This window comes from Penicillium angulare (assembly GCF_028827245.1).
Source record: "Penicillium angulare strain IBT 27051 chromosome Unknown utg000009l_segment0_segment0, whole genome shotgun sequence".
Classification (NCBI taxonomy): Eukaryota; Fungi; Ascomycota; class Eurotiomycetes; order Eurotiales; family Aspergillaceae; genus Penicillium; species Penicillium angulare.
Window position 1 is genome coordinate 99462 of NW_026623168.1, and position 12286 is coordinate 111747.

Sequence of the window (12286 nt, forward strand, 5' to 3'; positions counted from 1 at the left end):
AAGAGTCCCGCTTTTTCAGTACTATCATTTATAAGACGCCAGGTACCTATGACCCTACGGTTGGAGAGATTCATGGATCAAAATGCATTTCGCACTATCTACGGAGGATTTTGAGGCTAGATTAGCTAAATTGGCTATTCTTACTGGGGTCTTTCTTGTTCTGGTGGGTGTTCAAATGGGCGATGATTTTCCTCGTATATCATCGGTCAAACATGCAAGTTGAACGTCAACTCACGATAGACATTTAGCTTTTGGTATACTTTGGGACTCGTGTTTTCCATAACGCATATTTCAACGAGCTACGTCATATTCCAGGGCCACGGCTGAATGCGATTTCAATTATACCGTATGCGCGGCATATGATTGCTGGAACAACTGTACAGAATTCCGTCAATCTGCACAAGAAGTATGGCAATGTGGTCCGAATTTCACCAAATGAAGTATCATTCATTAATGGAGAGGATGTATTTCCAGAAATATATGGTTCGTTAATCTCGCTAGACGCTTGGTTTGGAAGTTGCTCACATGTGCGCAATATACAGGCTTTCGTACTGGCAAGCTCAAAGGACATTTGAGTATGGGTAAGGCACGTACCTTGCAGTCGCGAATGATCAATTTTCATCACCCAACTTACTAACTGTTAACTAGGATCCAGCATGGTATGTTAAACCAAGCAATGGATCTCCATCTATTTTACAAGCAAATGACGAAGACCATTCAAGAGGTAGGCTTTACCATAATCGATGAAACGCTCCCAGCAGATTTAATTGTTTAACCGTTTAACCTGTTTCTGTCTAATTTAGGTCGCCGTATTCTGTCCCATGCTTTTAGTGAGAGAGCAGTTTCAGCGCAGGAGCCTTTGGTACAAAATTATGTTGACCAACTCATCACGAGACTGAGAGAGGCTACAACGACAAAAGACGATTTGGTAGACATGGTGTCATGGTATAACTGGTATGAAAAGTTGGCCCCGAAAAAAAAGAAGAAATCTCTAGATACTAACTCGTCTCAGGACTACTTTTGACATAATTGCTGATTTGATATTCGGTGCGTTCATTCTTCACTATTACTAATGTCTAAACTGTTTGACCTAATTTAGTATCAACGTGCTTTAGGAGAACCTTTTGGGTGTCTGCAAGATCTGTCAACACACCAATATGTGGTTCTTTTATTAGAGTCTTTCAAGTCATTGAGGATCTTATATGTCCTTGCTCACTTCCCCTGGCTTAAGTACTTGGGCAATCTAGTTATTGATCAGAGACAAGTTCAGAAGCGCAAGGAATATTTGGTAAGTCGTCCTGACTCCATCAAAATCGGTTTAAATGCTGAATTGGAGCTAAAATTAATTGTTAGTCATGGGTTTCTGGTCAAGTGAAGAAGAGAAGGGAGCGAAATACGACACGTCCAGACTTCATGACATTAATCTTAGCCAACAATGGCAATAGAGGGGCGAAGCTATCAGACGAAGAGATTAACTCAAATGCCTTTCTGTTTCTCAATGCTGGATCAGAGACTACTGCAACGTTATTAAGCGGTCTCACCTTTCTTCTACTAAAGAATCCAGCAGCCATGAAGAAGCTGAAAGACGAGGTTCGTCTGAGGTTTTTGACGTACGAAGAAATTCAGCTTGCAGCTGTCAGCGGCATGCCATATCTTAATGCGGTTATATCAGAAGGGTTAAGATATTTCCCGCCAGTGCCTGTTGGGTTTGGAAGGGCAGTAAATCGAGGTGGCGAATTCGTGGATGGTTACTTCTTACCGGAGGGATGCGTGGTATCCGTCAGTCACTATGCGGCATATCACTCAGCTAGCAACTTTAAGAACCCGGAGAGCTTCATCCCGGAAAGATGGTAATGTCCTTGGAAAAATATGTCAACTGCACATACTGATTTTGTCATAAACTTTAGGTTGGGTGAGAAAGAATACGCGGACGATAAAAGGAGCGCTTCACAGCCGTTTAGCTTCGGCCCTCGAAGTTGCCTGGGTAGAAATTTAGCACATGCAGAATTGAGATTAATTCTTGCCAAAATCATTTGGACGTTTGATCTTCAGCTGCAGGGAAAGAGTGAGGATTGGATGGAGAGGTGTAAAGTAATGAGACTCTGGGTAAAACCTGAGTTGGCTGTCAAGTTGAAAAGTGTGGAAAGAGAAACTTAGAGTTACACATACACGATGATAAATGAAGAGATGAATTGACCATCATGGTGATCATAGTGGTTTGACATTAGTCTCATAGCACACTACAGATGTAGTTGTCTTGTTAATCGCTGAAACTCCCCTAGGACCCCCTAGTTTTCCTCTAGTGAGGCTGGGCGAGTAAGGCTATTCAACCTGGAATTAAAATTCCATTTCCTTCGTAGCTAGCGCCCCCTAGTCTATTGAAACTCCGTCTTATTTTCACTTGCTAACCGCCAGCACAGTTTACAAAAATATATCGCCAGGACTGTTGTCCTAAACGAGTCATTTAATTACATATCCACCCGGAGAGAGTTAATTCTCCGCCGAATCTTGTCCAAAGTCTGTTCGCATATGTAGATCACAGAGTCAAGCTGCATAATCTGACAATATTCCACAGGGCACCCATCTACAATGACCCTAGGGATAAGCTGATAAGTGTCGTCCGGCAACAGCCCACACTGCTTGATATCAGCGAGGGTAGCTAAAGTTTGGGTATAGATTTGTTCTAGTCTCGCATAGCATCCCACTATCTGAAATAATGTCGAGCGATCATGTATGGCTACCTTCATTGCACCAAAGGGATCAATATCACTTGAATCATTATAGGTAGGAAGTGCATATTCAGATGTATGAGTCTGTTTAGTCAGATCCTCCAGCTGTGATGTCACATGAAGAAGGCGGCCCATTTGAAGGCCTGAAAGGCTGGCTAGCGGAGTATTGGAGGCAGTAGTAGGTCTTGATATGTCACCGCTGTTACCCGATGATGATGCACAGCTAGCATCGGCAGGGGAAAGAGTAGGAGGCTTGGGATGCAAGGGATGTTGATAGAGAGCGACATTGAGATCACCAAGTTCTGTAGTATAACTACATGGAGGAAGACTCGGGACGGGTATGTTTGCACTGTTTGCACGTTTGTGCGGTTTGACCCACTCTCGGATGCAGGCCAATCAGATGATTGGCCTGGAGAGTGGCATCCGCCTACATGTATGTAGCATAGCTCTCTCTCTTCTTTTCCTTTCCTCAACGTTGTTATTCGTTGTTCTTCGCACTCTTCTCTATTCTAGTAGATCATAGGCACCTCATCACAAGTTCCTTGAGCCACTGAGAATGGTTGAACTCCAGATCCGAAGATATAATATCAGAGTCAAAATTTAGAAAGAGGTCGGTGCTTGCAGCATTTATGGTATTATCGGTGGTAGTGTGAATGTACTGCGACTTGTCAAAGGCAGATCCCTTTCTCAGATGTGCATCTGAGGGGTTGGCAAATGGAGCTGCCTCCCTAAGGCTATATTAACAAGGACACAATAGGGAGATGAGAAGACAGGAGTCCGCAAATTTACCAGTTGATTGTATCTTCGTGTCTATTATGGGACGAAGATATGTTATTCAATTGCACATTGGGGTCTGCAGATAGCGCTGCCAGCCCGAGATATCGTGGAGGGTTAAGGGCGGCATGTGCATGAGGAGGACTTGATGCGCGATCTTCATCGTCGGCCGTCGGCATTTGTATTGTGAGGTTACTCTCCTGAAACTCCGCGGGGGCGTTATTCGTGCCCCCTGGTAGCCAGACCCTTAAATTTGGCTGATCCTGGCACTTGAAGCTTGTGTTGTGTGTAGCAGAACGACCAGGCCTACCGAACGGACGGGAAGCCGGCTGTTGACAGACGGCCTGAGCACGACGGCATCTGCGACATATATCTGAGCCGCATTCCCACACACATCTTAATTTTTGTCCTTTGCACCGGTCGCAGGCGGGCTTGTGCCCAGGATTGTTGTTGGGGGCAGTGGCCACGTTTATCGCTGAGTTGGCATTGAAGTTGGCAGTACTATTGCTCTGAAGAGCCTTGGATCTTCCAGCCGCCTGAGCTCCAGAGAAAGTCATGTTCCAGTTGATTGAACGTAATAATTATTGAGATGCAAGATAGGGCAAAGGAAGGTGGAAAGCACTCTGTTAATTACAATATTATAGAGCTAGATCCATATTTGCCTCTTCTATTCACTTAAAAGGGCCGAGGATTGAAACAATCAATGATACGAGGTACGTAATGCTGCGGATATGATATTTCGAGGAATGATGTGCAATCCATTATGCACAGCCTTTACCAAAAGCGGATCTGACACACATATTCACTGTGATAGCTATGACCACGTTGAAGTATCGCAGCACGATGCGTTCCTTTGGAATCGACTCAACGTTACACCGGGCGTTTTAAACACTGATAACGTCGATTCGGTGTGCTTGTTTTGGTCAAGGCAATCTCGTATACATTCAATGAGATATCAAAAGTATCGAATGGGGTAAGATGTTGTCAAGTTTTTCACCTAGAATCAGGGGCTAGTGACGCCATCCATCACCCCTGGATTGGAACCAAAAAATAGACTGTGAAGTATTATGCAAGGCTGATTTCTCTTTTTTTTTTTTCGCCCATGGTCTTAACTCTTACAGGCTTGAATCTATTTTGAAGGAATCGTTGCCAACTAATCTGGATTTAAATCGCCCAATTTGCCTTTCGCGTAAATTGGAATGGACGGCTCGAGCCGCAACACGGGCCCTTCCGCCCCTACCGGGCGGCCCAAAGACCCAACCAGGGGGACCACTCATGTCGCTACGTACATTAGTGTTTTGGTGCTGGGTCATCCGTACTTTTGGAAGATCCAGACCACGTAGATAATAAGAGTCCCTCGGACCGGCGGCCGAGAGTCGGGAGCTGAGCAAGAAGGATTCGATGTTGCAGAAAGAGGGGTTAATTTATGCACCACTTCCAGATTGCGACATTTTGCACACGAAACTCTTCCAACCAGCTATAGATTCACTTCCCGTGCATGATAATGATCTCAAAATGTAAAATCGTTCAAGGTCAAGTTATGGGCGGGCTTAAACTCAATATGTGAATGGATGCCTCGGTACAGGAAGATCTTTTCAAGGTTTTAGCGTGCTGGATACTGATACCTACAGATTGCTCTACTCCGGAGATATATCATCCTGTAACTGGTTGATTTTCGTGTTCCAGCATTTGAACTACTACATATTTCGTGGATGTTATCCTGTGAAGGAATACCGCTGGCCTTAATGCGAGATTTCGCCATCATAGCCACTACGTGAACAAGGTGTCCCATCTAACCCCACCTGAAAAGCTTGATTCCATTTCTCCGCCGCCTAATTTCAAGTTGTCATTCAATCTGTAACATGTCCACTTTCACTGCCATTCACCTCTGCTCTTGTATGCAGAGAAAAACCTGATCTGATGTGCCCTCCGACATCTGCCTTGAGAGTCAAGGTAGAAATAGTGTACTCGCCATCGTTTTGCATACGATAAGGAATTGGCTTGGTGGTCTCGATTCCGGCCATCCTTTTTCGTAATTTAATGGCCATTTCATCGAAGCTTGTTTTATGGACCCTGAAAGCCACGAAGGGTGGAAGAACTTCGAAGCCGGGATAAAACAAAATCCCGTGGTTAATCGGAAATAGGACGTCATCGATTGGGCCGCTGGTGCCTCGGGCTGAATAGTGCTCCTTCCATCCTCCAAGAGTAACAATCAACATTGCACGTTTGCCTGCTAGCACCCCTTCTCCGTAGCGATCGCCCCAGTGGGTTTCGTTATGATCACCAACACCATGACCGAATCCATAGGTATAGACCCTGTCCACCCATCCCTTTAGGATTGCCGGCATTGTAAACCACCACAAGGGGAAGTGGAATATCACGAAATCGGCCCAGCGTAATTTTTCCTGTTCATCAAGGACATCTTGAGTGAGACTTTTCTCAGCATACGCATTTTCAGAAGCCGTCCTATTGATGAAATATAGTCAGAAGTGGACAGAACACGCGTCCCATGACAAGATTGAAGATTTGTCCACTTCTGCCCCAGTTGGTCTCATTGGCTGAAGCAAGCTGCTCGTTGGGCAAGAGGCAAGTTTTTCATGGGTTCTTTGATTTCCTGGGTCTTCCTGAACTCACCATAGATCTAGTCTTTCTTCCTTGGGGAAACTGGGAAAGTCCGCATGATCCACCTCGGATTTCCATTTCATTCTATACAAATCGGAAACTTTCACATGATGCCCTTGTGATTCTAGCTCCTCTACAGCAACACGATGAAGAGCTCCGCTCAATGATTGGGGTTCCGGGTGAGCGAAATTAATCAATACTTTCATTTTTCATACAAACTTTGGAGAGGAATAAGTGCGAGAGAAATGAGATGGCGAAATTGGCCATCATAAGTTCGTCTACCGACCGTTTAAATATGTCAATTTTATGGTCACATCCAAATTACGGGACCAACCACATGGCAACTTGAATAGAACTCTAAAACGATTTGATTCCTGGCTTCAATGTTGCAAAATTGAGAACAATGATGTCGATGAGTGATTCTGGTGATCACACAGTGCATCAATGCTGGAAAAAACTGCCGCAGATCAATCGCAAATCAAAATGAAGAACGATTCGGCAGCTTTTTCAACTTGCCACTTAAAGTTCTTGAAAAGGCTCAACCGCCGATCAAGGCTTCTAATCCTTTGGCTAGTGCCTTGCAGAGTGGATTCTAAGGTCCTTCCCGCCGCCAGCACCCGCCAGCGCCGACACGAACCACACATACCGCATGCCTGATACGGTCATGCCATGCAATCCCTGTCGCATTCGGGCCTAATTTGGGCCGATAACCCCCTCCCTAACTCCGATACATCGGTGATAAGATAGGACCCACACTAACGTCTTAGATTGTTCCACACCAGCGCCACCAGCCGTGCAGTTTGGCATTTTATAAATCATTTGCTAGTTGCATCAATTACATGTGCTCAAATTGCGAATCCAAGCTCAGACAATCGCCCCAACCACGCAAAGAATCAAACAAACATAAACTCTCTAATTCGTCAAACTCACAACTTAAACTCTCGAGATGTCCGTACCGTCGCTGCCAGCTACCCTTTCACCTACCCTCACTGGCCGCGATGCAGTCGCCGACGCCCTCTACCGCTGCGTCCTCGGTTTTGACACAGCTGACGATGCTCTGTTCAAGACTGCCTTCACTAGCGACGCCGTGTTCGTGCTAAATGGGACTGTCATGAATGGCTTCGACACTATCGTTTCCCAATGTTACGCCAATATCTCCAAGATGGATACCAACCACTTCCTCACCAACATTCGCATCAACATCACGGATGACGATTCGAAAGCTCAAGCTTCATGCTCAGCTCTGGCTCAGCATTTCCGCCCTGAGGAGGGTATGAAGGCCGGTGCTGTGCCTCTGCTTGCGGGTGCATTGTATTGGTTGGAACTTGTCAAGGATCCTAGTGACGGCTTATGGAAGATCAAACACTGGACTATGAAGACGACATGGGCACAGGGTGACTGGGGTGTTTTTGGTGGTGGCAACTGAATTCAGTATCCTTGGTGACATAATATCCTTTGGAAACAATCCTGTACATATCGAAGGGTGGATATCAGCCATTTGATGTTCAATAAGTGCGAGTACAATTTAAGTTTCGAAACGTAGACAAAAAGATGAGTATTTTGAAAGGCTCTCACCGTCTAATTACTCGACTTGATATATCTATTTCTTCTGTTGTCTACTAGTAGAATTCCAGAGTCCACGATACACAAAGTGGGTGGTGGTACATATATGCACATGTGATTAAAGCTTTTTCTCTGTATGTAACAGGAACAAATACTACCTAAGGTACGTCGAGCGACGCGTTTCACAGTTTCAGCTAAACAAATGCACTTTGGAAATACTGATTCAAATTGAGCTCAATTAATGTGGTGTTTATACATTCAAGTTATATAGCTATTATGTCTCTCTGGACCTTTGATACAAAAAATCATATGAAATATAGGATGATTAACGCAACGCAAATATCCCGAAGAGATCTGACACTCCACTCTTTCCATCTATCACCATCACCTAGAATTTCACAGATCGGCTGTAAATTTGCTCCACTTACGTATTTTCACACCGTAAAGAAAGAACAAGAATGGTGCTGGCACTAAAGCGACGCAGAGGAAAGCCAGCAAAGACATTGCCCATGGAACTCCGAGGTTGTTGAACTGATTCAAGTGTCAGCGCAATACAAACAAGCTGCTCATTTGGCATTGACCTACCATATAGGAAGCAAACAAAGGAAACCCGGCACCCAAGAGGCCTCGAAACATGGCATTGATGGAAATGGCAGAGTTGGCCATGACCTTATATACGTCAATGATGTAATTAAGACCCTAATAGTTCCAAGACCAGCAGTCAGAATCATGACGATGCATTTCGGGCGCAACAAGGCGTGTGTATTGAATTGAAAAGATCATTCACCTGTAAGAAGATAAGGAGGATTCCACATCCAATAAAAACTCCCGATACGACCTGTGGTACCCAGGTTATATGCGGATTTGAAGTCCCTGCCCAAAATGTTAGCTCAAAATGTGCGATGAATTGCCTGATCTGGGCGGGAGGTGGGGGGGGTAAAAAGCCTACATGCAAACCAAAACATGCCCGCGGGCATCAGAATGCTACCAAACATCATGGGCACGAGACGTTCCTCGGGTGCATCTCCGACAGTCTCCAACTTCCTCTTCATCCGAGTCAATGTATGTACGATTATGATGATGACCCCGAGGAGAACCCCAATAGTAATTGACAAGAATGGAAGTGAGCCAATCCCGATATCCCAGCCACGATGCTGCTCAAAGGCTATCGGATATGCCTCAAAGCAGAGGTACAAAAAGCTATAAATGAACCCCATATATAGAGTCACTAATGCCAAAATTGGCTCTTGGCTAATCATGTTACATGGCTTCAAAATATAGACTCTGGCGAGTAGCTTGAAGTCAATTTTCTTTTCCTTTCCTGCAGTACTCTGTCCCCTCTCTTTTGCTAGTCTGGTGATAATCGCTCGACCGTACGTTTCAGGGCAAAGAAAGAAGTATAACGAAAGAAAAAATAAGGAAAATATGACGGATAGCCACTGCGTCCAGCGCCATCCTAGGTGGGACTCAATGACAAAGCCGCCAACTAGATCGATGTATGAGTATAATGAGACCTGAGTATCTAGAAGAAACTTACCTAGAGGACCGAGTACGGGTCCAAGAAAGGTGGCGCTGGCGAATCCAGCAACGGCAACGCCCCTTGAGAGGGGTTCCCAGATATCAGCCAGGCCGCCCCCTGCCTAAGTTTGCCTGTTAGCATTCATATTACATCCACGGAGTAGGCTGTCCAATTTCGAACGAACAATTGCTAGAGGGGCAGCCCCGAAAGTCCCGCAGAAGAACCGGCAGACAAAAATGGTAGTGACATTCTTCGCAACAGCGACGGGAATGCTGAAGATCGCGAAGAGGAAAACACCTAAGCTGAGTGGATACTTTCGGCCTAAAACCTCGGAGGCGGGGCCGAAAATAATCGGTCCTACAGCGAAGCCAAGAACGAATAGAGATGTTGCTAAAACGGAAACTTCTTTGGATATACCGAATTCCTGCATGAGGTCCTCGCTTGCCGGACTCATCACTGATGAGTTGAAGGTGGAGATATATACTAGCGATGCAAAACAAGCTGTAATGAAGACCTTTTTGGGCGTTTTGAAGTTCCGTGGGTTATTCTTGAGAGGGGTGAGTAACATCACAGCATGAGTTGAAGCTTAGAGGGCATACAGGGTCTGTAGGGCTATCCCAATCTAGGACAGCCTCAAGAGCTTCCTCTTTAGAAGTCTCATCTGAGTTCATGGCATTGTAATCCCTTTCGCTTGCAGTTTCAAGGTCCTCGGGTTCCATGGTGTAGTTTGCCAAGATGAATCTTACGAGAAAGAAAGAAGAGTGAAAACGGCGAAGATGAATAGAACAACAACAATATGTGCCAATTTTGCATTCTCCAACACCAAAAACCCCAACTGGAGAGCCGAAACTCAATTGACCAGACTTTAGCTAGATTGCTAAGCTTTCCTGTGGGCCGTGAAGGATCAACAATGAATGAAAGTAGCGATAATAGGCTGTCATCGCAATTGGTCTGCTCTAAATGCAGGGAGCTTCGGATTTTAGGCCTCAGCTTGCCGATAATACCGAAGACGAACAGGGATTGCGAATGATCAAAAGGTTGACTATTGATCCTCCCAAGATCTCTGGCTCTCGGTTGTGACGGCAGCTCGCCCTCGGGGTTTACTGCGGTCGCATAATTCTTTTTCTTATCTTTTTATAAAAAATAATTATAGGATTGTTTTAATGCATATAATTATGGCCCAATACTGCCATGGGCGACTCGTCACATATCAGGAAGGTTTACCGATTCGGTCACTTTCAAGGGAGCTTTGACCAACTCTTTCCCCCAACCCGACGGGCGCCGACGCGCCGACAAGGCAAAGCAAGTTTCTTTTGCGGCTTTTTGCATTGCAATTATTCCTCCATGAAATATGTAAGTACTCAATATGACCGTATTCGAAAATGGGAGACAAGAAGGCGCCACATAGAAAATCGCATGATACAGTCTCAATTTCAACCTTTTGAAACCGACAAATTTCACCGTCCTATCTCAAGATGCCTTCTGCAACCCCTAATCTACCATATCAGCAGACTGCCATTGTGGTCGAAGAAGCAGGAAAGCTTCGTGTCCGGCATGATGTGCCAGTCTTATCACCAGGGCCACTGGAAGCTGTTGTGAAGACCGCTGCCGTTGCTATCAACCCAGTCGACGCGAAGATGCTGGACTACAGCCCTGTTCCGGGTGCAGTACATGGATACGACTTTGCCGGGACAATTGTTGCATTGGGGTCCGACACACCTGCGCATTTGAATATCGGGGATCGTGTCGCGAGCTTTGTTCACGGTATGAACTCAATCCTCCCAGGAGTGGGTGCGTTCGCAGAATATGTCACAGCCTCTGCGGATTTTATTCTTCATATTCCAGACAATATGACATTCAACGATGCTGCTTCTATCGGGTTGGGGTTATTTACTGCTGGTCTGGGAGTCTTTCATGAATTGAGGGTGCCGGGTTCACTCAGTGCTTCTCATGACTCGGACCTCGCTATCGACGAGCGATTCGTTTTGGTTGCTGGCGGCAGCACAGCTACAGGCACGCGAGCAATTCAGTTACTGAAGCTGTATGTAAAGATTCCTTCCAAACTGACACTCCTATTGCATTCACTCAAGCAACCAACTAACCCGGCTCTCTCCTATTCTAGTGACGGTCTCCGTCCTATCGCCACCTGCTCCAAGTCAAACGCCGATCTGGCCCGTCGTTTTGGTGCCGAGGAGGTATTTGACTATAGTGATCCTGACTGCGCTTCCAATATTCGCCGCTATACCGGCGGCGCACTGGCATATGCTTTAGACTGTGTTGCTAGGGCTGACACGACACAGCTCTGCTATGATGCTATTGGGCGTGCTGGTGGCCGTTACGTTACCCTTGAACCTTTTCGCACTGCTATCACAGAGAAAAGGGCCCTGACCATTAACCCCTCATGGCTTCTAGCTTTGACTGTGTTTGGACGCAAAGTTGACATTGCTGGGGAGTATTTCCGAGAGGCACAGCCTGATGACCATAAATTTGCAAGAAATCTCACTGTGCGCGTACAGGAGTTGTTGGACCACGGCAAGTTTGATACTCATCCAATCAAGGTGATGTCTGGAGGGTTGGATGGCGTAAAAGATGGTGTGGATGTCATTCGTAGTCAGTCTGTATCGGGGCAAAAACTGGTCTATCCTTTATGAATTCGAAGAAAGCAATATTAGATTTTTACATTCGTTATTTTCAATGTCCCGCCTCCCAGTCGGAAGGTTAACTTTCTATTTTTGTGATAATTTTTCTTGTTTCTAGTGATTAGTACTAGTGTATTCGGCGTACGAGACCGTGGTTAATGGTAAGTCTTCTTCTAGGGTCATTCGCTTTCTTTCATGTACAAGTAATTTAAAAAAAAAAAAAAACATTCCAAAGTTCGAAGAAGTCTAGAGCCTTTCTATCTCCTATAAGCTAAGACATACTCGTTCATCTCGTGCTTCTCATATGAATAGGCCACAAGTTATCTCGTTTCAACCCTCAATTCACCAGGGGCCACGGAAGCCCCACCAGTGGTTGAAGATCGATGTCTCTAATCGGCGAATGTTATTACTCAATTCGGTCACGGTTTCAAGTACATAAA

The 12286-nt window shown here is 45.4% G+C and overlaps 6 protein-coding genes across 6 annotated transcripts; 3 read left to right on the forward strand and 3 right to left on the reverse strand.

The window, feature by feature from the left end:
- Positions 1-577: 577 nt before the first annotated feature.
- On the forward strand, positions 578-1854 carry N7478_011584 (benzoate 4-monooxygenase cytochrome P450; the record flags this gene model as incomplete). The annotated part of the gene is made up of 4 exons (XM_056927798.1): positions 578-581; positions 804-928; positions 1100-1288; positions 1354-1854. The coding sequence occupies 4 exons, from the start codon at positions 578-580 to the stop codon at positions 1852-1854; spliced, it is 819 nt and encodes a 272-aa protein (XP_056773525.1).
- A 1660-nt stretch (positions 1855-3514) lies between these two features.
- On the reverse strand, positions 3515-4060 carry N7478_011585 (uncharacterized protein; the record flags this gene model as incomplete). The annotated part of the gene is made up of 1 exon (XM_056927799.1): positions 3515-4060. The coding sequence occupies one exon, from the start codon at positions 4058-4060 to the stop codon at positions 3515-3517; it is 546 nt and encodes a 181-aa protein (XP_056773526.1).
- A 1293-nt stretch (positions 4061-5353) lies between these two features.
- N7478_011586 (NAD(P)H-dependent oxidoreductase) lies at positions 5354-6331 on the reverse strand (the record flags this gene model as incomplete). Its single annotated transcript, XM_056927800.1, has 2 exons — positions 5354-5969; positions 6138-6331. The coding sequence occupies 2 exons, from the start codon at positions 6329-6331 to the stop codon at positions 5354-5356; spliced, it is 810 nt and encodes a 269-aa protein (XP_056773527.1).
- Positions 6332-7071: 740 nt separating this feature from the next.
- On the forward strand, positions 7072-7551 carry N7478_011587 (nuclear transport factor 2 family protein; the record flags this gene model as incomplete). The annotated part of the gene is made up of 1 exon (XM_056927801.1): positions 7072-7551. One exon carries the CDS (start codon positions 7072-7074, stop codon positions 7549-7551), a length of 480 nt encoding a protein of 159 aa, XP_056773528.1.
- A 462-nt stretch (positions 7552-8013) lies between these two features.
- On the reverse strand, positions 8014-9926 carry N7478_011588 (uncharacterized protein; the record flags this gene model as incomplete). The annotated part of the gene is made up of 8 exons (XM_056927802.1): positions 8014-8063; positions 8117-8219; positions 8274-8387; positions 8476-8561; positions 8638-8853; positions 9226-9328; positions 9392-9754; positions 9807-9926. 8 exons carry the CDS (start codon positions 9924-9926, stop codon positions 8014-8016), a joined length of 1155 nt encoding a protein of 384 aa, XP_056773529.1.
- A 756-nt stretch (positions 9927-10682) lies between these two features.
- On the forward strand, positions 10683-11858 carry N7478_011589 (zinc-binding alcohol dehydrogenase family protein; the record flags this gene model as incomplete). The annotated part of the gene is made up of 1 exon (XM_056927803.1): positions 10683-11858. The coding sequence occupies one exon, from the start codon at positions 10683-10685 to the stop codon at positions 11856-11858; it is 1176 nt and encodes a 391-aa protein (XP_056773530.1).
- Between the last annotated feature and the right edge of the window lie 428 nt (positions 11859-12286).